At 41.8% G+C, this 26905-nt stretch overlaps 2 protein-coding genes across 7 annotated transcripts in view; one reads left to right on the forward strand and one right to left on the reverse strand.

Moving 5' to 3' along the window:
- Positions 1 to 18009, reverse strand: part of C5 (complement C5) — a 56909-nt gene extending 38900 nt beyond the window's left edge. For all 5 annotated transcript variants that reach the window (XR_014714341.1, XR_014714342.1, XR_014714343.1 and 2 more), the window contains exons 1-15: positions 17902 to 18009; positions 16358 to 16550; positions 15098 to 15260; positions 14365 to 14435; positions 13284 to 13375; positions 10546 to 10628; positions 10240 to 10330; positions 9486 to 9591; positions 6728 to 6854; positions 6252 to 6367; positions 5846 to 6046; positions 4433 to 4636; positions 2956 to 3165; positions 1481 to 1630; positions 384 to 513 (exon numbers count right to left, since the gene is read on the reverse strand). Coding sequence is in view for 1 of the 5 variants with exons in the window: in XM_084650428.1 (XP_084506554.1) it covers positions 384 to 513; positions 1481 to 1630; positions 2956 to 3165; positions 4433 to 4636; positions 5846 to 6046; positions 6252 to 6367; positions 6728 to 6854; positions 9486 to 9591; positions 10240 to 10330; positions 10546 to 10628; positions 13284 to 13375; positions 14365 to 14435; positions 15098 to 15260; positions 16358 to 16550; positions 17902 to 17981 (2017 nt within the window). In the remaining 4 variants the exon portion in view is untranslated. The remainder of the gene's footprint in view (positions 1 to 383; positions 514 to 1480; positions 1631 to 2955; positions 3166 to 4432; positions 4637 to 5845; positions 6047 to 6251; positions 6368 to 6727; positions 6855 to 9485; positions 9592 to 10239; positions 10331 to 10545; positions 10629 to 13283; positions 13376 to 14364; positions 14436 to 15097; positions 15261 to 16357; positions 16551 to 17901) is intronic.
- Positions 18010 to 24518: 6509 nt separating this feature from the next.
- CNTRL (centriolin) overlaps positions 24519 to 26905 on the forward strand; it is a 60002-nt gene continuing 57615 nt past the window's right edge. For both annotated transcript variants that reach the window (XM_084650426.1, XM_084650427.1), the window contains exon 1: positions 24519 to 25758. The gene's annotated coding sequence lies outside the window, so the exon portion shown is untranslated. The remainder of the gene's footprint in view (positions 25759 to 26905) is intronic.

Consider the following 26905-nt stretch of genomic DNA (forward strand, 5'->3'; position numbering starts at 1 on the left):
TGGGTCTGAACCGGGACCAGTCCTGTTCAACATACAGTAACTCACTTAAAGTCGCTCCGGTTAACGCTGTTTTGTTGTTAAGTTGCTGATCAATTAGGGAACATGCTTGTTTAAAGTTGCGCAATGCTCCCTTATAAAATCGTTTGGCAGCCGCCTGCTTTGTCCACTGCTTTTTCTAATTGCAATGAGGCACTCTAGGCCCTAGAATCTAAGGTATGTGGTTTTTTTTACCATAATTACAATCCTTACTGCATTTGTATTTATGAGACAATGATTCCAACATTATTCTTCCTCACTGTATAATTAAGCTCCAACATAATAATTGTGAGCTATGCTACTTGTAGAAAAACAGATTTGAACTTTCATGTGTAAAGGATAAGTACCTGCTACTTTAGAGTCATCTGCATTAGCATTGGTTAGAAATGTAAGCCCAGCTAATCGGAATACATCAACATTGTTCTGCCCTCCTCCAGCACCACATCCAAGATCACTCTTTTCCAAATCTAACAGTACCTGTTGAAAAAAGTAAGCGAGGAGCTAATTTCAATGTGAAATATATTATATGACTGAAGGGAGCATTATGGACCTGTGCGGATTAACAAGTCATTTAGCCAGTAAAATGATATAAGACTGACACAGAAATACATTGTATTCAGTGTTGTTATAGCCATGTCAGTCTCAGGATATTAGAGAGACAAGGTGGGTGAGGTAATATCTTTTATTGGACTGACTTCTGTTGGAGAGAGAGAAAAGCTTTCAAGCTTACACAGAGCTCTTCTTCAAGTCTGGGAATCTTACTCACCTTGTATTTAGCTGTGACACTCTGAAGAAAATTGCCAGATCTGAAGATGAGCTCTGTGTAAGCTTGTCTCTCTCACCAACAGAATTTGGTCCTGTAAAAGATATTACCTCACCCACCTTGTCTCACAAAAACACATTGTTATTTTTCTCTTCTTGTACTAAACTGTTGTGTAGTGCTGCTGTAAAATGTTAAACAGCTGCTACCTTTCACCCCTGAGGTGGCATTCTTTCAGCTGCAGGTGAAGTGAATTCTACATAAATCTGTGAAAACAGAAATCCTAGGTTATCTACTGAACAAGAACATTACATGCGACAGCAATATGAGCTCCCACCTTACTACTCTACCAGTGTGGCTTAAAAACCGGACCTGCAGAAATCACTACTAGGACTGAGGAGGGGAGTTCAGTCTCTATGCCTATTCAATCATGGAGCTCTCCAAAAACAGAGCCAATCACTGTGGATTTTTTGATGATGAGAACTGGGCTAAGCCCCACAACTCATTTCCATAGGGCAAACAATAATTGAAAGGCAACTATTTTTGATTACTACTGACCTCAGCTGGATTTGAACTAGTAACCTAGAGGTGAAAGGCTCTAAATCCCATCACCAAGCCTTCTGAATGCATGCAACATAACACAAACTTTTAAACTATCACTATATTTTGTGACTATTACTTAACTCTTTCCATAGACTTCTTTCTTGTTCCTGTGATTCCATATATTGCCTTATCGATAGATGACAAAGCAACAAAAGAACTGAACTGGGTTTTCATGTTAATTGATATAACCTTGCGCGGCTTATGAGAGTGTTCGTTTGATAATAACTGAACCTATAAAAGGAAAACAAATATGGGTTACTGTGACGCATGGCAAGAAAGGGTTAAACATCCTGCAGGATAAATGACCCAAATTCAACCTTTAGACAAGCGTTAAGTAAGTAAAAGGTAATTAGGGCCATTCCATGTCAGATAGGCTAGAACTTTGAAATGCAAACCTGTATTGTTAGAAATTAGAGGTGAGACTAATTGTATGTGTGTACTTATATCATGTTAGAGGTTAACAATGTAACCAAACAGTCCCTGTCTATGCTGTATTCTGTTAATTCAGAGATCAAAAGGAAAACTTAACATTTAAATGAACAATAAATATAGTAATATCACTGTATTCATCTTTCTTTGAAATGTCTAGCAAATCACCTGCAAATGGTGGAAAACGGGCAATTGCCTATATAAATCCCTGTAGCTAATTACTAGTGACGCTTAGGAAATAGGTCTACTTCAAAGTTTCCACGATTGCCTATTGTTCACTTAAGGACTCCGAGTTGTCAAGAGAAGGCCTGGAACTGTATAAAGGTCTCTTGGGTCCTGATCATTTTTATCTCAGATCTGCTTGATGCTTCATTCAGGGGAAGCTTGAGTCATAACACTGAGATCTCCAGTCCCATCTGGATCACCCTGAATATAAACACTAGACTATAATCTATGGACTAATTCTGAAAGAACTCTTTGCAACTACAAAGCTCACCATCTCTACTATGAATCTGATCTCAGAACTGTACTCATGTCTGTACGCATACTGCTCTTTTAACCAATACTCTCTCTCTTTTCTTTTTTAATAAATTTTAGTTTAGTTAATAAGGATTGGCTCTAAGCATGTATTTCGGTAAGATCTGGAATATTCATTAACCTGGGAGGTAATGTGTCTGATCCTTTGGGACTGGTAGAATGTATATGATGAATTAGATTTTCAGTAATCCTCATCATATTTGACTTGGGTGTCTGGGTGGAGGTCTAAGACTTTAAGGGTTACTTTAAGGGATCTGTGCAGTTGGCTTCTGGGTAACCAGTAAGGTATTATAGAAGCTGTTTTGTGCTGGTTTGGTAAATCTAAGAATAGGAATATCAACTAGCTTTGGAGATTGTCTGCCCCATTCTTTGCAGTTTGCCTGAATTGAGTAACTTCAGTGCAGCTCTCCTGGGACTCCAGTCACAGTTACTTAAAAATAATTAAGAGATTTGAAGGCTGACATTAACATGTGGGGAAAACATTAGAGAAACTGTGCAGCTCTGAGGGTAGAATTTTGATGATAAAACAAACGGACCACTTAATTTGAGAATGTTTATGGAACTTTTAATACACCGACTCATACACTCACCTGGAGGCTATTCCCACACTTCTGTTCTATATTCAGCCAAACTGAATCTGCTACTAATTCTGCAGTTTCCTCTCCAGTGACAATGTAGTAGACAAGGAGACGGGCTGAAGGAACCATTTCTTGCGTTAGCTGAAAGTTTAGATTTTCATAATCTGAGCTCATAATCCTCTCCTGAGTTCCAAAACTTACTATTTTCCCTTTGGATAATATCTATAAAATGGGGAGGGGGGGAGAAAACAAAAAAGAAAGAAACTAGTCCCAGCAAGTGTTTATGACTCCCTAGAAAAGTCACTTTGGCAAAGAGAAAGATTGTAGATAATATACTATTTGTGTATCTTAACTGCTGAAAAATAACAAAAAGGAAATTAAAAAAGTTAAATCTTACTTTTAGAAATACTTTTGCCCTTTTGTATTGATTTTTACATGAACTCAAATCACTTTGTAAACATAAATTAAGCCTTACAACAGCATGTAAAATTGGCAACTTTATCTTGAATTCAGAGCATACGAAGAATCAAGCATTTGAGATGCTTAATGTAGTCTACCTTAAATTAATGTAAAAGAGAGTTGTGTCAATTGAAATAGTATTGTTTGTTTTAATATAAACAGATTGTAATACAACTGAAGTAGCACTTTTTTATACTGTACATCGTCCTATAAGCCCTCAGATACAATGTAATAGTGTACCTGAAAAAAAATGAGGAGTCTAATATATCAAATATTTGCTGGCAGTGTGGGGAAGTTTATCTTCCCCTGTTCAATGGACCAAATTTAGACAGTGCAAGGAAAAGGACATAACTCCCCATTCCCAAACAGAAGTGGATATGCATTGCAAATGCTGTCTTGATGAGTGCCCATAATCTTGCCCATAATCAACCATATACATACACACACAGCGCTACTGAGAAGATTCTTGGTGCTGGGATCATGAACTATTTCCCTACATGAGTGTATGACTTCCAAGAGAAGTAAGCATGTGTCTTAGTGTTTGCTGAATGACGGTCTTCAAATCAGGAAACTGTCAAAAAATCAAGTCTACAAGCCCTTTGCTGCTGCCCACTGCTGCATTTTTGAAATGTTGAAGTTCTGTGGCACACTTACTTCACAAGTTTCAGAGTAGCAGCCATGTTAGTCTGTATTCACAAAAAGAAAAAGGAGTACTTGTGACACCTTAGAGACTAACAAATTTATTTGAGCATAAGCTTTCGTGAGCTACAGCGTACTTGAGGCTGCTGACAAGCAATTAACACAATGCTGATACAAATGCAGACTGATTTTTCCTCTCATTTTTACAAGTTCTCCCCATGTCAAAATTAAGGTGTAATACAGGAGCAATGGGGGAAATGTGTGTCGCTGTCTGAACAGACCCTGTTCCGTGGTTAAATATAGGACTTTGATTTCTCTAGTGTTGTCGATTTGGCACCTTGTACTAAATTACAAAACAATGTTTTAATGTGAAAATACATCTGTTACTTACCAAATAGCTGTAGCAATGTATTTTATGAATATAGTGGCTATGTGGATACACTTTAATGCTTATATAATCCCCCACACGTAGTAGTTTATAGTTTGAAGCCCAGTCAATGTACAGATAACTTTTGCTGAGCGATGAGTATGCTTTTGCTTCATAGTTTCCAGTAGCCTGATTTTCTTCTGATAGACTTGCATCTGCAGTTTTTAGCTAAAAATTATATAAAGTGCATACAAAGATTTAATACCAACAAACATTCTGATAATGTTTTGTACAATGCCTTTTATCCAGCATCTAAAAGCTCTTCGTCATTAATCAAGTAAACTTCACAATAGCCCTGTGAATCAGGAATTATTAAAGTCATTTTGTAAATAGGTAAACAGAGTCCAAAAGAGGCTCATGGCTTGATTTCAAGAGAACTAAGCACCCACAGCTCTCGAGTCAGTGATAAAGAAAGGATCACAAGTCAGGCATGCTGACTCCCAAATGCATTCTTTAATTATGAAATTATACTTCCTCCTATTAAATAAATAATAAAATTAAAATTTAATATAATACGTATACAGGATGGATTAAGTAGTTCTGATAAAATGACAGCCAACTCAAGCATTTGTCTGAAATTTACCTCTGCACATTCTGGTTTCAGATAGATGCCAAAATCCCAAAATACCATCTTGTCCCTCTGAGATGGTCAATGAACAATTAACAAAGGGAAATTCTATGAGAAAGCCTGCTTTGAATAATTTCTAGGCCGAGATAAATTGGTTCATGTACATTTGGATAACCAGTATCTGAAGATTTTGATGTTTGTATGAACTGAACCTTTTGAATTAGGTGATCATCTTTAATATATAGACAAATCAATTTCAACCATTTCACATTTTCTTTTATAAAAAACTGTCAAATCCAAATAAGTAAAAAAACCCAAACCAACAGTAAAGATTTATGTATGTATACATATAAGTGGAGAGGAAAAGGTCAACAACATACTGAAAGCTACTGTCATTTTGATTAGACGTCTCCAGAATGAGAAAAAGCACTTTGAGGATTTTTATTGTTAAGCAATTCATTTGGATTTTTTAATTTTCATTTTAAAAGTCTATTGCAACTAATTAGGATACACACCTATATCTGTATTTGGATTTGTTTTGTTTTCATTTTCTCTTTTCCTCACTGTTGTCAGCAAGGGATTAGTTTCAAAATAGTTTAATATACAAGTAACTTTCCTCTAACGCAGTCGTATGTGGTAGTATTGAATATTTGTCACAATCCCCCTGTTAGATTATAAAATTGTCAAATTTTCTAATCTACTGGTTTCGTGTGTAAAAACTTCCCTTCTGTATTTCAGACTGGCCAAAGTAAACAGTCAGAGAGTACATACTATGCAAGAAATAGAGCAGTCAGAAGAATTTAACTCACTTGAAATTCTAGTGCTTTGCTAGAAGATGGAATATTAACCACAAATAAAGCAGTTCCATCATTCACACTTGTTTGTCTTGTCCCAGCATCTGAGCCTTCTGGTACCAACTCAGTTGAATCCATTTGCTCATCAAATACATTTGCACTGAGAATTACAGGGAGGTTCCCCACAGGCTGGTCCAATGTATCCTTTACCTGAACCTGATCATTAGAACAGAGAAACTTTGCTATAAAAATGCTATTATTCTTTAAATGTGAGCATGAGCAGGAGTACCTTGGCAGAAACAGTCTGTCCACTTGTCACAGTACTTCAAGAGAGTAAATGGGCAGGCAGATCTCAAGTAACATCCATTAAAAAAAACATTATATATTATAGCATACAATCATATTGCTTATGTTAACTAACCTTGATGAAGAATGGAAGACCAGGCTTCAAAAATAGAGGCGTAGCTACCAAGTTCAATTTGTAGGGAGATAGCGCATATCTGACTTCAGCAAATTCACTTTCTTCACTAAGTCCACCTAACAAAAAAATATTTTTCTTTTGAGAAGTGTCTTCCAGGGATCCCATTTTCTCCCTCAGTAGTCCTGTGTCATGGCAACCCAAGCCATTTGTTATACTCAGGCCTGAGGAGTCTTTGTACTCAAGGATCAAACTTTTATCAATATGAAATTAAATTAATAAAAACCTTAAACGCTTTTTAAAAAACATGTAAAATTGTGCTGGTGATGTTAAGTCATCCTTCTCATATCCTTTTGGTAAAGGAGATTTCTGAACACAAAAGAAGATCTTGGGCCAGGAACCATGCCTAAACTTTGTATTTTATTCAGATTTTCACATAAGTATGTTCAAATGAGGGACTAAAAAACCAAAAACCCTACCTGTAGTTTCTAGCACTGTTACAGCAATATACAGGTATGACCCATCTAGCTCTTCTAGGCTTTGGTAGCCTATTTCCTTAACTGCATTTTTACTATTAAAATCGACCTCTGCAACTCCATCAACTATCTGGTAATAAAACAAAAATAAAGATAAACAAATTATGCTTCTGTACATAGTTTAAAAATAATCTCCAAAGGCATGGTGTACAGTGTCTGTCTCAGATGTGGACATGCACAAAATCTGTTTACAGCAGAGACCAAGGATAAAAAATTCTAACAAAGGAGAACAAAGTTACTCCCCTGAAAATTAACCAAGCGATAGTAGATGTTCCAAGTTGTGTCCCTGAAGCCAGCAAGAACTAAGAGCACTACATATCCAAGCAATCTTCTCTGAGAGCCTTCCTGTTCCATGAGCAAAGGAAGAAAGAATGCAAATGATTCTGGAAGTGCACCAAGAGCTAAGTAAGTGGAGGGCTTTGGTTTTGTGGAACACTGGTCCACCTTCTCTGAGGAGAGGAGGCTGTATACTTTGGATGGTCTCCACCTCAATAGAAGGAAGACCAATCTTCTCAGTGATAGGCTGGCTGGAGTAGTCAGGAGGAGGTTAAATTAATAACAAAAGGGAAAGATAAGATATGAGCACTCAGCACAAAAATCAAAATATTGAGAACAAAATTAATCAAGGAACCAAAGCACATCAAGAGAAGAAATTTTTGAATCGCCTATACACCACCGACAGGAGCCTGGGAACAAACAAGAGGAATTGGAATTGCTTATTTATAAGCATAAATTTAATCTAGTTGGTATTACTGAAACCTGGTGAGATGATTTGGATGACTGGAATGTTAAAATCAACAGCTATAACCTATTTAGGATCAAGTGGGCAAAAGGGGAGGGAAAGTGGCACTCTAGGCCCAGGCCGCTGTGGGAAACTGCAAACCCTCCACCCGCCCAGGGCCGAGGCTCGGGGTGCCCAAGAGCAGCCCCCAGCCCATGTACACAGCCCCGGGTCACGCCACCCAGGGCAGGTGGAGGGTCTGGGGTCCCCACAGCAGCCCAGGCTCCCTAGGCAGCTTTTACTATGGGCTGTCTCTGGCTTCTGGACTGGACAGGGGGTGGGGCCTCAGGGGAAAGAGGAGCAGCAGAGGGTGGGGTCCAGTGGTGGGCCCACCTCAGCCCCCCCTTCAGAAAGGCTGGTGCCACTACCAAGGGCTGCACTTCATGGCAGCGGAGCTGATCATCTTATCATCTGATCATCTTATCCCCTTTGCCCCTCCCTCCCCCATTCCGGAGCCCCTGTCTCGAGAAGGAATACAGAGGTTATTCTACCTCTGTATTTGGCAGTGGTGAGACAATTATGGAATACTGTGTCCAGTTCCATAGCCCACAATTTTTAGAAGGATGTTGATAAATTGGAGATGGTTCAGAAAAGAGTGACGAGAATGATTAAAGGATTAGAAAACATGCCGCAAAGAGCTCAGTGTATTTAGCTTAACAAAGAGAAGGTTAAGAGGTGACTTGATTACAGTAGGGCTCTTCAATCTAGCAGAGAAAGGTAGAACATAATCCAATGGCTGGAAGTCAAAGCTAGACAAATCTAGAGAGGATGTAAGATGTAATTTTTTAACAGTGAGAGTAATTAATCATTGGAAAAAACTTACCAAAGGTCATGGTGGATTCTCCATCACCAATAATTTATTAAATCATGACTGGATGTTTTTCTAAAATATCTGTTCTAGAAATTATTTTGGGAAGTTCTATGGCCTGTGTTTCACAGTAGGCCAGACCAGATGATCCTGGCCTTGGAATCAATGAATCTATGCAGAGGGGGAATCATCATTCACTCAAGGGAGACACCGATTTGTGTCACGACTGAATGACTGAGCCAAAAAGCTAGACTAACCTGAGAAGAGAAGGGCGATTCCAAAGGACACCCGGTAAATTTGGAGTTGTCTAGATCTTGTTAAAAGATTAATATTATTACAATTAATTCTGTATTGAATTTCCTTCATTTGCTTTTTAATCTTCAGTGTAAAAATTATTTCATGGAAAGTTATAGACATACATTATTTACTTAAATGGCCAGTTGAGCCAAACTGAAACTGCTTTCTGTCTGTCTGAGACATCATCCACTAAGTTTCAGTCCAAGGTGAAGTTTTATGCCTCTGATAACAGCAGTTTTAATGGATGTTAGAGATGTAAATAGAGTTTAAAAATAGTAACCGTTTAACCTATTAAAATTCTATTGGTTACATGGTTAACCATTAAGGAGTTCACATAGGTGGAGAACTAGGGGAAAGGGGGTGCTGCAGCATCCGTTTTACGCGGGGCTCCGCTACCGCTTGCACCCGGCATCCCGGCCCAGGTCTCTGCTGCCTCCCCGTGCCTGGGATCCTGGCCCCGCCAGCCACCTCCCAGAGTCACAACCGCAAGCCTAGCCCAGGTCTCTGCTGCCTCCCCGCGCCCAGGGTCCCGGCCACCAGACCGCACCCAGGGTCCTGGCTGCTGGGACCCCGGATGTGTGGGTGGGGGGGGGGCAGCGGAGTTTAATCGTTAAGACCGATAAGACTGTGCTTATTGGTTAACCAGTTAAACTTTTACATCCCTAATGGATGTGTTGACTTTGAACAACTGAGAATGCAAACCATTGCACTGGCCTGCAAAGGCCTGCTCCAACTCCCATTCAATTCTATGGAAAGACTTCAGTGGAAGCTGTATCAGGCCTGAACTCAATAAAAATGGCTTAGCTTTTTCTTACCTCAGTTACGTGCATTGCTTTTTTCATCATCCTTTTTTCAGTTCCTTCAATTATTCCAAAACGCATATAAACATCTGCCCTGGTGACCTTCTTGTTATAAAAATACCTTGCAAACAATAAAAATACTCCTTTAAAGTTGTTACTGCAATGGACGCAGAAAAGCTGAACATAAAATATCATATGCACTTATTTTTAATAAGCAGTCAAGCTCTGAACAACAGGTGGCATGGAAAAGAGATGGTCTTGTATGTACTCTGTCAAACCCTCTGACTAACATACAAACCACTGCTGATAAGTATTGAAGGAAAGTGCAGCTATTCCTCTTCCACTGCAGAAAGGACTTCAGTGATATGACTTTTTGAGGAGAAGGTAGGAAAAAGATGGGAGGACCTCTCAGGTACATCTAGCCTGCAGCTGGGGCCATACCTCTCAGCCTGGGTAGATAGACATGCTCTACCTCTGCTCAAGCTAGTGAACTAAAAATAGCAGTGTGGACACTGCAGCATGCGCTTGCCACATAAATATCGATCCAGCAGGTCAGGCAGGCTTGTACTCCGGTGGCTAGCCCCTGCTGCAACATTCATGCTGCTATTTTTCGTGCACTAGATTGAACAGAGGTAGCACGTTATCTACCCAGGCTGGGCGGCATGCTCCCTGCTGATGTGTAGACATACCCTTAGAGACTGGGGGATTCCTTCCATTGAAGCAAAGAAAAGACAAAAAAAAAATTAAAATCAAGACCAAATCTCCTTACCTAGCTTTAATAGTAATCCTGAATGTCTCAAATTTCTCAGAACTAATTATGTTCTTTTCTGGTTCTATGGAGATGAAAAAGCTTGGCATTGCTGAAAATTAAGCAGAAAGTTAAATATAACAACTTAAATGTAATTTTAAATATTAAGCAATAGCAACATGAAAAGATGTCATTGAAAATGGTCCAAAGATTCAAAAGTATGTTTAAAAAGATTTTAATTGCATACTTAAAGGGATTAAAAAATACAGCTATTACTTTCTTACTTAATATTCAGAATTGAAAAACTCAGGAACAATCATATATTACCATATTCTTTGACTTCAAATTTTGCAACAGCAGAAGTTGTGAAACTCTTTTTGTACTTGGCTTCAATCTTCCAGACACCATACCTATAAAAAAAAAGACGTTTTCAAGATGAGAATTAATTTTGTATCCAATAATATAGTTTTTAATAATATAGTTAATAACTCTAATTTAGAGACTGCTTCAATAAATAATCTACAGTTTTGTGTGGTTTTTGTGAGAGAAAAGCCTGCACAAAGCTGCACATATGTTCCTATCCTAGTCATGCAGGCAAACTTTGACTATGTTCCTTTTTAACCCATGTACTACAACTGCATTGTCTTCAGTAAAGTTGTAACAAGGGTTAGTTACCATACATTAGTTTAAGATGGGTTAAAAGTACTTCTTTCCACAGCCTTAAGATTTATCTACACTAGATTTTTTATTTAGAGTTGGCTGATTGCTAATTAACTTGAGGTAGTTTTAATATTTGTAATGGCTAGTGTGGACACTCCCCAAATGCTTGCACTTTATCCTGGAACAAACATTTGGGGTTAGGGCTGGACCAAAGGGTATGTGTTAAACTGTATCCATGTCTACACCAGGAAAATGTGTATTGTTAACACATGTTAAAATCCTAATGTAGATAAGGCAAGTTGTAGTTATAACATGGTAGCTGGCTGAGATGTTAAAAATACACCTTTTTTCCTCATGATGACAAGGTCTGTGTGTTGATCTACTAATAAACAGCTCTTGTAGTGCAGTGGGGTGGGAGTAGGTATTGTTTCATATTCTCTGTGTATATAAAGCCTGCTGCAGTTTCCACGATATGCATCTGAGGAAGTGAGCTGTAGCTCACGAAAGCTTATGCTCTAATAAATTGGTTAGTCTCTAAGGTGCCACAAGTACTCCTTTTCTTTTTGTGAATACAGACTAACACGGCTGTTACTCTGAAACTTGTAGAGACTGCATCTTAAACTGCAAGCTGTCAGTTTTGGGTTAAAAGTGTTAGGAAAAGATGTATTTTTAACACGTTTTCGGATCAAGGATATCCTCCAAAGGGGGCTTGTACAACTCCAGTGGGTCTGGTACATGTCTGGGGCTCGCAGACACTAACACAATATAAACAAATAATAATAATAAGTACCGTAGAACCTCAGTTATGAACACCTCTGAACTGGAGATTGTTCGTAGCTCAGAAACGTTTGTAACACTGAACAAAACGTTATGGTTGTTCTTTCAAAAGTTTACAATTGCACATTGACTTAATACAGCTTTAACCCTCAATTTAAACAAAACAAGCACAGAAACAGTTTCCTTATCTTGCCAAATCTTTTTTTTAAACTTTCCCTTTTTTTTTTTTGTAGTTTACATTTAACATAGCACTGTACAATATTTGCTCATTTTTTAAGTCTCTGCTGCTGCCTGATTGTGTACTTCCGGTTCCAAATGAGGTGAGTGGTTGACTGGTCAGTTTGTAACTCTGGTGTTTGTAACTCTGAGGTTCTATTGTACATAAAATCAGTGCCTGAAATCATTGGGGTTTAGGTTCCCCAGTCCAAACGATGTAAGGCTACTGTTATGAGAAACCCAAGACCTGACAGGGATGTGAAATCAGTTTTTTTTAAATAACTGAAAATACTGTTCACTTTTTCTAGGGGAAAAAAAATCAGTTAAAACACTCTGCTCTAAATCTCCACTAGTACCACTTTGCCCACCCAGTGTACTTGCAGCATCCCCTACAGGATTCAAGGAAAACGAGGAGGCATTTATTTTGGATTTTATTACTGCAAAAATATATCTATTCTTGCCATATAATATCTTTCTAACCTTACTACACACACACAGATTATATAGAGAAAAAACAACAACAAATTGCCTGTTTAAATGTTCATACAGTTACTTTCAAACTATAACTAGCACTAGTGTTTGAGTGTATCTAAAAGTTCTCACTCCTGGAAATAGTTGGGTCTTTGACCTCATGCCTGAGTCGGAGTGAAGAGAGAAGGGTTGGAGAGAAGAGTTGGAGAGAAGTCTATAGTTTTTAAAAATTTTCTCAGGCATTGGAACATGATCGGCCTATCATTCTGCTATAACTGCAGCTTTATACATCAATATCTTCACCTGCCACTTCTCCCTACTCCCTTTTCCACTGTGGCATTTTCCATATACATCAGAAAGACAAGGAAGTGCGCCTCCTATACGGCTACTGTTAATGCTGCTTTCTGATTTGACTGATAGGAAGAGAGAGCATGGCTATTATTACCCTTATAGCATGGCTGATATACACAATACCAAGAACTCCACACATGCCTCTCCCCCTCCTCCCCTTCCCATTTACACACATGCCCCCCCAAAAATGTAGAACTAACATGACATTTGCTGCCATCATATAGTTCACTCTGCTTATGATACAGCCATTCTCCCACACAGTCTGTCTTGTCTATTTAGACAATATTGGCTCATTATTTCCTTGTACTTCTGTCTGTAGCCATCTGTGGTCTCTTGTCTTATACATAGACTGTAAACACTTGGGGACAAAGACTGTCTGTCTTTTTGTTCTGTGTTTGTACAGAGCCTAGCACAGAGGGGATCCATGTTTTGGGCTCCTGGGAACTACAGTAATACAAATAATAAATAATAACAGTAATAATAAAAATGACTAGAAATTTCAAGTTCCATGTAACTCAAGTCCCCTACATATCAGCAAAATGCAGTTTCAACGTTTTTGAGAAATGGCATTAAAACAAACATAAGTCTACTTAGGATTCGAAGGAATCTTGAAGTCAGGAAAAGATATAATTCCAGTAAAGTCTTCCTCTTCTGTAATATCCACTTTTACTCCTTCTGGATCCTTTAGATCAAAACAGAAAAACAAAAAACAAAGAAGTTACAGACAGGTGAACATCACATGCTCATATGGCACATTCAGAGGAGAGTTAGTCTTTAGTGACTTCAGTGGGAGCATGATCAGGCTCATTTTTTCTTCAGATTTTGTCCATTTCACAGAACAGAAAACAAACCTTTTTCTGAAACAATTCCTATGCTGAAACTGCACCTTAATTTTATAGACTCTTCACCAACATGTAGAACTCCTCAGCCTGATGCATTGAGATTTTAACGACACAAAATTAAGACCTAATTCCAAAAAACAAATGCATATGAATAATTTTACACACAAGGGTAATCTCAATGATATTAATTGGACTGCTCCCAGGCATGAAGCTAATCATGTGCTTAAATGTTTTCAGGATCATGCCCTAACTTTGAAATTGAATCCTCTGGTGAAATGTGTGATACAGGAGTTAAAACAGCAGTAAACTGTGAACTTGGGAGTGACTAACTCACCAGAATTTGAAACTCTGGCAAAACATCTGACTGGTGCTCCAATAATTAAATGAATTTAAAAGATAGTTATCACATGATGCTCAATATTATCACTATTATATTACTGTGGTAATGACACTAAAGCTAATATTGAGACTATTGATTCCTTTGCATTTGAAATGAAAGAAATGGCAACACCAAAAACAACTTACATGCAATGAAAACTCTCCCACAAAACCTTTCTTTAGAGATAAGTGGTAAATCAATTTTTTCCACTGAGGCTACTCTTGAGATAAGACTTACAAAGCTCTGTCCAACTGTGCTAAGTCACTTTTAGGACTTCTAAAAGGTTATTAAATTGCAATAGCAGTTTCCTGACAAGCACTGTTAATTTTTTAAATATGTGGAGATCAATCATTTTTCATACTATAGCAGTGGTTTACTATTGAACTATAGTCTCTTTACGGTCTCCAAAATGCCAGTATTATTAATTAAATTAAATTGCAACAGACTCACCACAAAAGTTAAGACAGTTTCTCTTCGGGCTGGCTTCAGTTCTTCATTCAAAGAATAAACCCTGATTTTCACTGTAAGAATTATTTATAATAAATTTTAAAAGGTTCAAGTAACCTTAAGCTTCTATACATATTTATTCCTAAAAATCTTCAGTATTAAAGGATATTCTTGATTTGTTGCATATCTGTAACCCCCACTACAGAAATACATTGAGCCATTTATTCATGCTATCAACATAGACAGATTTTGTATTGACAACTGCTTCAGATTAAATCATTAAAATCCATAATAAATTCTTTAACTTCCATGATCCAGCATTCCATTTTTCTGTGGGAGGAAACTACTATAAACTCAGTCTTGACAAAGACAGTAATCCAATTAATTTTTTTCAATGAAGTATTTCTTCAATAATATTTTTGAACATATTTTCAGCAAAGATCTTTCTCTTGTCCTGTGTGCCTCAGTTTACACATGTGTTAAACACTTCATGGTGTAAGGTGGAGAGCGGGAATGAAGGAAGGAATTTTGCAAGAAATAATTAGTTCATAAAGTGCTAACACACTGCAAATTATTATTTTGATGTTCAAATAGACTGTCTGCTTAGATAGCAAGCAACTGGTGAAAATCCAGCAATGTGGTTGATCGTTTAAAGTAAATTTAAATCCTAATTCCTTGGCGACATAGACTCACTTTAAAGCTTTAAGCCAAACAGAAGAAACAGACATTACTGTACCTGACTGATCAGGAGTATAAATGGGTTTGTCCGTCTGAATAAAGAGAAATCCATTTTTATAGGTAACTGGCATTTTTTTCTCTCTTGTAAAATGTGAAGAACTAGCTTCCAGATACACATACAGGACTGAACTCGCTGATCCTAGCAAATCTTTCGGTTGAATCTGCCAGGGATTGTGGGGAGAGACAAATAAATATTGGTAAATATTAAAATAATCAAACTATGGCTTTCCCCTGCATTTTTTGTTGAATAGAATATCTGAACGATAATTAGCATTCTGTTGTTAACTATTTACTAAATACATTCATCAACACCAGCATCATGAAGGAATTTCTTCTCCATGTTCACAATGTATAAATGGTCATGAGCTCTACATTGTGGTTCACTTTTTTCTGAGGCACCATTTACTGGCCATTTCCAGAGGTAAAATACATGACTAGAGGGACCTACATACAGTTACTGTATAACTCATTCAAATTCCATTTCACTCTAAGGGTGAAATCATGGCCCCATCAAAGTTAATGGGAGCTTTGCCATTGACTTCAACGGGGCCTTAATTTCACCCCTAAACTAGTTAGCATGTTTCCTTAGATTGAGCACACAACTAATCAATCTTTTCCATACTCATTGTTTGTCCCTTATTTAACTTTTCCTTTTTTTCCTTGTTGAAGGTTTAATTAGTTGGATGCTTTAGTATCTCTAATACCATTAGTTCAATAAAAAATATAGAACACGTCTGTCTGGTCCATGGAAACAAAGAACATGTTTGGATAACTGATGTGATCATCAGCATGATAAACAGACAATTGAGAGATATGACCATAGGCATTAAAGATAATTAAAGCAATATTCTTTTGGAGCAATGATTCCTATACTAAAACTAATTGTTTTTTATATTAAAACTTGAACAAACCTTTTTTCTTGCTGATTTTATCTCCTTGGGCATAACTGCACCAGTGAAAGAAAGGGTGTGACTACACTACAGAAAAATGTCACTTTGAAAGAACAAAATTATATTTATACTTTTTTTTATTATTTTTGGCACCTTATTCTCCACTCTATTATACCAGTTTTACACTTTCATAGTGGAGGATTTCAAAAGAATTACACTTACACAAAATGGGTGTAGCAGACTGGAGAATCAGGCCCTTTCTCTTCACAATTAAAGAAACTGGATACTTGTCATAGTGGAGTCAATCCAACCTATTTTTACAGTCAAATGCAAGATAAGAGAGGACAAGAACTGTTTTGAATACATACTGTTAAGGTTACAGAGCCTTGGAATTTGTTGGCTGGAGATAATTGGGTGTGGCCAGAAGCATAAGTAGTACGCTTATCTGGAAAACTTTTAATAGAGATGCTGACAGGAAACGCAGTCTCATATCCAAAAGCTTGAATTACCACTTTCTCCGATGCTAAAATACGAAAGATCTTTGGTGCTGTAATAACGTATCTATAAAATTTAAAAAAATCATACAGACAATGGAACTGTCAGTTTCTTTTGTACTTATTTTCATTTTAAATTAACTTAAAGGTATACAGTCAAAGCTGACAGGTTACAGATCTGATCTACTTCTATTTATACTAACATTTTCTATTAAAAATGTTTCCTGGATAGTAAAAAAAAATTACAAAATGGGGATTCAACAAGAGAACTATATTTATGAAGAGTTATCATTTCCTTCAATAGGTGCCTGGTTATGGGAAGTTCAGTATGCTTATAACCCAGTACACAGTTAGTTCTTTCTAAAGAGAAACCCCTGACACAATTCTAAAGTTCACCCCTGCTATCAAACAAAGCCTAATCCTTGTAATCAGAAGATCTCAAAATTGCAGTAGATTCTATTAATTATAGACAGGAACAATGTTTGAAAGGCCGATCTCCTGATAAACATGTTTTTAAAATGCAAATTATTTTTTGTGATAGAGAATCCTTCAGTGCTTTTGAGAAAGTAGATTGTATGTGTGTCAGACAAAACTCTTCTGATTAGAACTCTCTTTGTTTCAAGTGAATATGTATTGAGGTATTTAAAATAATCTAGTAAAATAATAGGGGCAAAACAACCTCAAACAAACCCCAGTCCTATCCTGTGAAAACTTACACACGATTACCTTTACTATTTTGAGTACTCCTGTCGAAATCAACGAAACTATACTTGAACGTGTACATAAATGTTGGCAGAATTGGTACCTAAATTCATATAGTTCTTTTTAAATTGGAACGGCTATCATTGCAGAGCAGCACATACAGCATTCAATGTATATAATCACAGTAAGTCTGTTTGTTGAGAATACTTCTGAAGTTTGTTGAACAAATATTCTGTGCATGTGCAGTAGTCATCTCCTTGGTTTTAAATATCAAAAGCAGCTGGATTCTCTGCTTTCTAAATTTTTTTTTGTAGTTATAAGAAGTCAGATAAACACTACAGTGTATTATTTTTAAAACATATTTAAATAACAGCTTACAAATAAGAGTGCAGTGAAATATGTTTCCATGTACTTTAGACAGTCAGGCAAACATTATTTTTAAATTATTTAAAATTTGCAGCACCCTGGGATCATTCTCCTGTCAACACAGGCAGAACCACCAATGCGCATGAAGAGATGAATATATCCCTTTGGGTTTGTGACAGCAAATAGAGCCCAATTCCGCAGTCCTTTCTTAGGCAAAACTCCAACTCAAATCAGCGCTCTGACTGAGCAAGAACTGAAGAATCAGGCCCACATAATGCCTTTTGTGTTGTTTGATTGATGGCTATCATCATCAAGCAATATTTCCAGTAAACACACCGTGTTTTACTTACGTTTGCTCCTGACTCAAACTTCTTCCACAAAAAGCCAAAATACAAATGAAGCTTAAAATATTCATGCTTGGCACAAGCATGAAACCAAAAACCCTAGTGAAACTTTGATGAAAGGGTATTTGGCTTCTGCTTCACTCAAGTATGTTTGTGTTATCTGTATTTATCTAAAGATTAATCATTAATATCAGATCTCTGAAAATACTGCTTTACTAAACACTATTTCCTCCCTCCCTATCTTATGGCTTTGAAGATCGTCAGCACAACTAAACCCCCTAATTTAGGCTTCATTCTGCTTTTGATCTGTGCACAATTACAGGGATATCAACATTTTCAGAAAGGAATGTTTTGATTGTTTAATTTGAAAATGACATTTGGTTTAGAAATTTATATTATAAAAAAAGTCAAAATCAGAACAAAAATGTTTCAGTTAACCTGAAACACATTTTTTAAAATTTCATTTCTTTGGAAATTTTGAAATTTGACATTCTGTTCCAATTTGGAATGAACACAAATTTGGAAATCACAGAGTATCCCACAGAACAGAACATCTGGGTCCCACACAGCTCTCGTAATTTATTACCAATAGCTACTTTTGATTGCCACAGAATCTGAACACTGTCAATTGTCTTATTCTGCTGACCTTTCCAAAAATATAACCACCAAATGAATGGTGTACCGCACAATGAAGAAGATTTACAGAAAGAGTTCCTTACACTGAGCAATGAACTTGATTAGGATGAAGGAAACAGTACTATCAATCAAGCTACTCTGTATCAATTTCACCGTAGAACTTCTGCCAAAACCAGTGGTGGGCAACCTGTGGCCCGCGGGATACATGCGGTCCATCAGGGTAATCTGATTGCGAACTGCAAGACATTTGCTGACACTGACCGTCCACAGACATGGCCCCCTGCACCTCCCAGTGGCCGTGTTTTCAGTTTCTGGCCAATGGGAGCTGCGGGGGGATTGTGACTGCGGACAGTCAACGTCAGCAAAATGTCTCGGAGACTGCAATCAGATTATCCCGACGGACCACATGTGGCTTGCAGGCCGCAGGTTGCGCAACACTAGTCTAGACCCTTCCCAAGCCACCTCCTCCTCCAAATGTAAATGACAGTGCATGTATCCTCATATCCTATTAACAATCAATCTTAAAACAAAAAATAAATATATATCAACAAATTAATGATTCAGCTGAGTCAGCAGCTTAAAAACTTATCTGTATTTGGTCATCTCCTCGCCTTGAGGCAGTTTTGTTCGGTTTATTCAATGGTAGTATTAAATCCTAAAGGTGTAGATTGTGACAGATATGGCAGTTCCTGCAATATCTTTGAGAGATTTTCCTGTATTAAGCTTTGTATCATTGCAAGCCAGGGACTGTATGTAATTCCGTGGGGGAGGAGTACCACAACCCTCCAAGAAATAGGAGCAGTGATGGGTGATTAGGCAAATTCACTCAGGTTGTAACACCTCCCAAGAGGCACCACCACCAGGAGAGACTTGCATATACTGTCAAGTATCAGAGGGGTAGCCATGTTAGTATCTATCCACAAAAACAACAAGAAGTCTGGTGGCACCTTAAAGACTAACAGATTTATTTGGGCATAAGCTTTTGTGGGTAACAAACCCACTTCTTCAGTTGCACAGAGTGAAAATAACAGATGCAGGCATAAATATACTGACACATGAAGATAGGGGAGTTACCTTACAAGTGGAGAACCACTGTTGACAGGACCAATTTGATCAGGGTGGATGTGTCAACACCAAGAGAGGTGGTCAATACCAAGAGAGGGAAAATTGCTTTTGTAGTTAGCCAGCCACTCCCAGTCTCCATTCAAGCCCAACTTAATGGTGTTAAATTTGCAAATGAATTGTAGCTCTGCAGTTTCTCTTTGAAATCTGTTTTTGAAGTTTTTTTGTTGATGTATGGCTACTTTTAAATCTGTTAGAGAGTGTCCCGGGAGACTGAAGTGTAATTTTCCCCCCCTCACTGCACAGAAGTCTCAGGGTTAGGGTGACCAGATGTCCTGATTTTAAAGGGGCAGTCCCGATATTTGGGGCTTTTTCTTATATAGGCACCTATTAGCCCCCACCCCGTCCCGCTTTTTGACACTTCCTATCTGGTCACCCTAAACAGGGTAGATAAAAGACCCTCAAAAACTAAGTATTCCAACAATCTATATATATAAGAAAAACAGTAAGGCATGTATCTATGCCAACAATCCCAGACCATTGTGATATTAGAGATAACTCAACCAATCATCACCCTACCCTACAGCTAATTTGCATTCAACAATTTCAGTGGTTGTAATGAGTTCATGATCTAAGGAGACTGTATAGATGATGGTTTACTTGCCCAACTGCATGGTTCTTCAAAGGTTAACTTGCCACCCATACAACTCAACATAAAATCTCACAGCACAACCCCGCAGACACAAGTCAACACAACTACCCACACAATACCACTACTATCACACAGAATAAACCCAAAACACATAGCCACTCACCAGAGCACATACTCCTCCTTCATCAGCTTCACAAAACAATACAAATCTCCCATCACAATCCCCTGACAGAACAACACAAATCTCTCAGAACAACTCCACACATATAAATCAACACAACCACCCACAGCAGGATCAGCACACACAATAATCCCTCACCACAGTACACACATCTCATTCACCACTTACACAAATCAAAACATGTCTCCCAGCGCTACACATGTGCTCCCCCATCCTTGCTCATACTTACTATAAAATCATACATTTGACCTGTGCCTTTGCTGCTCATCATTAAAATCCTATAAACATGGATACAGCTTGCAGCTGTGTATACATGCTGGTGGCTATTTTAACCAGTTATGATTTCTGTAGCGAGGCTGGCAGGTCACTCAAAAATCATACACCTGCCCTTCACTCCCTTTCAAGATTGGGTCATCAATACGGAAATCTAGGAAAACAGAGACATATTGTTATGAAAAAGATGGTATCTGCAGAAGCGGATGCAGACTTCTAGATGACATAAAATGCTAGTACCAAGGATGACCATGGTCAACATACAGTTTAATTCAGTAATAACTCATTTTATGAATAAGCAATATCATTCAGTTTTAATTTCTAATAATCGCTCTGTCTTGATTTCATCCTAGACATTTAACCAAATTTTCATGTACAAGAGGCAAAATACAGCTGTTATTTGCAAAGTTAGAAATATCCCCACCAGCCAGTGACGGGACTCTGGATGGGAGAGTTGTGAGTTATTACCGAGAATTCTTTCCCAGGTATCTGGCTGTTGGGTCTTGCCAAAATGCTCAGGTCTAACTGACTGTCATATTTGGGGTTAGGAAGGAGTTTTTCCCCAGATCAGATTGGCAGAGATCCTGGGTGGGTTTGCTTTCCTCTGCAGCATGGGTCACTTGCAGGTTTAAACTAGTGTAAATGGTGGATTCTCTGTAACATGAAGTCTTTAAATCATGATTTGAGGACTTCAGTAATTCAGCAGAGGCATGGACAGTGGGTATAATAGGGCAGAGGAGGCTCTACTGCGACACCCCTGGTTGCAGGGTTTGGCGGTGAAGTTTTTGCTTTATTATGCCCCATGCAGGTTCCGGGGTGGCAGAGAAGGCACATACCGCCTCCTCAGTCACCCTGGAATCTACATGGGGCACATCAAAAAGCGTCTTCTACAGACTTTTCCCCTGGGTAGTGGGGGGGTTGGGTCTGGGGAGGAGAGGTATGGCAGCGCTGCAGCCAGCCCCAGGCTCCTCCAGGCGGGGGGAGACTTGGCCTGGGGCTTTGGCCAGCCTGGCTGGGCTCCTCCGGGGCGGGGAAGGGGGGCTTGTGGCTCTGGCCGCGGAGGCTAGTCTCGCGGCTCTGGCTGTGGGGAGGGCGTGGGTGGAAGTGGCAGAGCTGGTGGCTAGCCTCCCCAGAGTGGGGTTCCACCCGCCACCCATGGCCAGAGGTTATGGGTCTAAGAGTGGGTGGGCAGGGTTCTGTGGCCTGCAATGTGCAAGATGTCAGACTAGACAATCATGATGGTCCCTTCTGGCCTTCAAGTCTACAAGTCTAAGTTCTGAAGGTGACCTACATCTAAAGTTTCTAAACTAAGCATGAGGGAGAAAAATACTTATTCTAAATGGTTGTGGTGAAGACAGAACCTTTACTTGCCAGTCCATCTGTGTGCAATACTTGAGCAAACAAGTCTATAAAACAGTCAAACTAGATAAAAGTTGTGCAAGATTTTGCAAGCTTAAACAAATACTGTAGCCAGTATTTATGGGAAAAGATGTTTACAATAGGTATCTCTGATCAGAATAACATGAAATTATAAAAAGTATAACATGCTACAATTACATTTGCCACAACAAGAGAAACTCTAATAATGCTCTTGGGAGATAACCATTAACTGGATTTAATATTTAGAAGTTATAATGTTTTCAATTATTATACAAAAATAAAGCTCATATTACTTATTATTAAGAACATCAAGCCATGATGTTCCATACAATAAACAATAAAAAACACTGATGAACAAATTTTTACAGGTCTGTCTTGTAAAACTTAAATCTTTCAAGTAACTGTTTTTAAATCTAAGGTAAAATCCAATGATACTCCTTTCCCCTCATTTTTTTCTGATTTTGTACCAATGCTTGCTGTAAACTGAATCAAACACAAGCCTAGCTGATTTTGAAACCAATGTAAAAAAAGTCATGTAGATTATTTTAAATATTGCTATAAACAAGGTAGCAATTTAGGGCCAGATACTGCAATTTGCTCTGCACGGGCAGAACCTTGCATGCACAGCCTCAGTGACTTCAGGATAGAGGTGCAGAACTCCATAAATTGCACAACATACACCCTGGGTTACTTGCTTTTCTAAAGTAATTTTAAAAGTCAAGGGAATAAAACTTTTTTTTATCCAAGTAGCAGGAGACGACAGGGTACTGATGAAGTATAACTACTTATAAAATCTCACTCATCTGAGGTACACTTCCCTCATTTTAGTTAACTTGGAGACTAAAGAAAGTGCTCCATTTTTCTCATTATGAATTATGTTGCATATTTCAAAGTGCTATTTCAAATCACCCACACTACAAAAAGCATCCACCTATAACTTTATAATGCTATACTCAAATGTAACATATTAAGTATGTAAAATTACTTATTACAGAAAGCAACAATTTAAAATCACTTCACTTTGGAGTGATTATTATCAGCTAGACAACTGTTGTGAATTATTCTGGTAAAACAATTAAAAAATTTCCCTTTTTAAACACAAAACCTGCACTCACCCTACTCCCATAACTAATGCCACTGATTTACTTCAGTAAGAGTACTCATGCAAGTAAGGTGAGTAGGATTTGACCCTCAAGGCCAAATTTTCAAAGGTGCTGAGCACTTGCATTTCCCATCGACTTCAGTTGGAGCTGCGGATGCTTGTCACCTCTAAAAGTCAGGCCCAAGCATTAGGAAAAAAGTTTCTTGCCTCCATTGTTGCAGAGAAAATCTTGAAAACATGAACTGAGTGCACCCTAGAGTCTCAGAAACTAGAAGGCAAAGAATATAAGATTACTCCTGAGGGCATTCTGTGCCAAAAAAGTCAAAATTGTGTACACAATATTTTACAATTCTGCAATATTCTGCAAATTTCGTCAAATAAATATGGATGCTCCAGCATGGCATTGGGGAGCAAAGGCCACTGGCCGCCCAAAGGTGGGAGATCACTGTGCAGCTCCCCCCAGCCAGGACATGGACTCAGTGGTGAGGCTGCACCCAACCCCGACATAGCGTAAGGACCAGGCCTGCCCCAGAAACAACCTAGGGCCCTGCCCCTCCATGCCAGGTGCACCAGCTGTGGGCAGGAAGGCTCAGCAAGACAGGATCCAAGTGTGGAGAGGCTCATTGTGCAGGGATCCAGGTGTGGGTTGAGAAGGTTCTTTGTGGGGCAATCTGGCTGTGGGCAGTTCAGTGTGGGATATAGGTTTTGGGGGGATATGGATGCACAGGAGCTTGTTGGGGGCATTTCTGGGTGCAATGGTAATGGGACTCTGCAGGGTGTCCAGGTGAAGGTGGTTGGGGCTAAGTGGGGTCTGTGGGGGTATAGATCTCAGCAGGGAGGTCTGTGGGGGGCATCAGTGGGGCCATCCAGATGCTGGGAGAGTGGGGCTCATTGGGGTGGGAAACCACATGCAGCTGGTTGGGGCTCAGCGGGGCGGGGATCCATGAGCAAGTGTCTCACCAGGGTGGTCCAGGTACAGGGGGAATGGGGCTCATGGGGAGGGGGTTCTGACTGTCAGGGAGTGAGGTATGACAGGCTCTGGATGCATGGGGGTTGGGTGGATGGAGGAGCCACTCCCTGTATAGGTATCCCTCCCCCTGCAGCTGAGGAGCAATGGGTGCAGGAAGCGAGTGGCAGCAGGGGGAGTTTGCAGAGCTTCTTGCAGCTGGGGGAGAAATGTGGGGTGGGTCTGACCCAGTCCCAGATACCATGCAGGGGAAGAGGAAGTCCCATCCTCCCTTGTTGAGCCAGGACTAGATGCTTATCCTGGCACAGGGTAGGAACCACCAACCAAGTCTTCCCCAGTCCCACCCCTTGCCCCAGTGATTTACCTCTCTGCTGGCTGCCCTGGGCATTCAAGAAATACTGCTGTGGAGGACTGCATGACCGCCTTTGTGGCTTCCCTTTTCTCCCCCTTCAGAAAGTCATTTTTCTATGGGGAAGCAAAGAAATCTGCCAGGGGACATAAATTCTTCACATGCGCTGCACAATTCCCCCAGGAGTACAAGGTGTATTATGTTTGAAAGATCTCATGGTCATCGCCTGGTTTTTGAATGATGGGGGCTGGCAATTCCTGCAGTCATGGCCCACAGGCATCCACCCCTGGGGAGGGCCTCAACAACTCTGCTCAGGATACAGTTGAGAGGGGACAGGTTGGCCAAAGCTTGAGTGACACCTGCCCTTTCAAAAGGCAACGTGGGAATAACTCAGCCTAAACTGGGGCCCAACCCCGCAGAGAGGCACTCGAGCCACATCGCTGCGTCTGCCCTCAGCTGGCGGGAGACGGGTCCTCACGCCCAGGCCCTGATCGGTGACCCTCGCTCCGCACTCGCGGCTCCCAGCAGCCAAAGCCCCGCGTCTGACACGCCGCCCCCGCCTGAGATCAAACCTCCAGCAACTCCACCACGCTAACGCGGCCGGGCGGCTCCCCTGATCCCCCGCCCCGGGGCGGGAGCGCCGCACACTGGCCAGCCCGAGCCACGGGCCAAGCGGTGACCCACCCCCGGCCCGGCTCCTCCACAGGGCGCCGGAGCGGACAGGGCCTTGGGATCTGCGGCCTCCTCTGAGAGATCCAGGCAGGGACCGCTCAGTTCGCCCGCGTCAGCCCAGGCAGGGTGACAGGCCGGGCCGGACACCGGGGTCCGACACAGAGCCCTGCGGGGAGCCGCCTCAGTCAGAGCCCCTGGTGGGGGTGGTCCCTAAGCCCCGCCCCCTCCCTGAAGAGCCCGCCCCCCTGAGGCAGGGCCCGGCTCCGGCTCCGGCTCCGGCTCCCCCTGCGCCGGGAGGGGCCCGCGGTGGAAGGGGGAGCCGGTGGCCGTTAGGAAGGGGCGCGGCCACGACGGGCACCGCCCCTTTCCCGTCAGCACCAAACCGAAATGGCGGCGGCTCGGCTGCCGGCGCCGGGCTCTTAAAGGAGCCGCTGCGCCGTAAGTGTCGCGCCGGCGGGGCGGCAGCCGTCGTAGCGCCCGGCGGGAGGCCGGTTTGGCCACAAGAGGGCTCCAGGCTTGCCCAGGCCCAGAACGCCGGGGAAATAGGCGGCGGCGGCAGCGGCGGCGAGGCGTTACCATGTCAACCCAGGTAATCAACGCGGAGCCGTGGGGAACTCCCTGGGGCGGGGACCGGGATCCCCAATCTCCGAGACGAGACCGACCCCCTCGCGCCTGAGATGAGAGGGGCCCGACCCCCATCCCTCCCCCCCCCCCACCAGCGCCTCAGGTGAGAGGGGCCCGACCCCCATCCCTCCCCCCCCCCCACCAGCGCCTCAGGTGAGAGGGGCCCGACCCCCATCCCTCCCCCCCCCCCACCAGCGCCTCAGGTGAGAGGGGCCCGACCCCCATCCCTTCCCCCCCCCCCCACCAGCGCCTCAGGTGAGAGGGGCCCGACCCCCATCCCTTCCCCCCCCCCCCACCAGCGCCTCAGGTGAGAGGGGCCCGACCCCCATCCCTTCCCCCCCCCCCACCAGCGCCTCAGGTGAGAGGGGCCCGACCCCCATCCCTTCCCCCCCCCCCACCAGCGCCTCAGGTGAGAGGGGCCCGACCCCCATCCCTTCCCCCCCCCCACCAGCGCCTCAGGTGAGAGGGGCCCGACCCCCATCCCTTCCCCCCCCCCCACCAGCGCCTCAGGTGAGAGGGGCCCGACCCCCATCCCTTCCCCCCCCCCACCAGCGCCTCAGGTGAGAGGGGCCCGACCCCCATCCCTTCCCCCCCCCCCACCAGCGCCTCAGGTGAGAGGGGCCCGACCCCCATCCCTTCCCCCCCCCCACCAGCGCCTCAGGTGAGAGGGGCCCGACCCCCATCCCTTCCCCCCCCCCCACCAGCGCCTCAGGTGAGAGGGGCCCGACCCCCATCCCTTCCCCCCCCCCCACCAGCGCCTCAGGTGAGAGGGGCCCGACCCCCATCCCTTCCCCCCCCCCCACCAGCGCCTCAGGTGAGAGGGGCCCGACCCCCATCCCTTCCCCCCCCCCCACCAGCGCCTCAGGTGAGAGGGGCCCGACCCCCATCCCTTCCCCCCCCCCCACCAGCGCCTCAGGTGAGAGGGGCCCGACCCCCATCCCTTCCCCCCCCCCCACCAGCGCCTCAGGTGAGAGGGGCCCGACCCCCATCCCTTCCCCCCCCCCCACCAGCGCCTCAGGTGAGAGGGGCCCGACCCCCATCCCTTCCCCCCCCCCCACCAGCGCCTCAGGTGAGAGGGGCCCGACCCCCATCCCTTCCCCCCCCCCCACCAG

Source organism: Lepidochelys olivacea (assembly GCF_965140295.1).
Source record: "Lepidochelys olivacea isolate rLepOli2 genome assembly, chromosome: 16".
Taxonomy (NCBI): domain Eukaryota; kingdom Metazoa; phylum Chordata; order Testudines; family Cheloniidae; genus Lepidochelys; species Lepidochelys olivacea.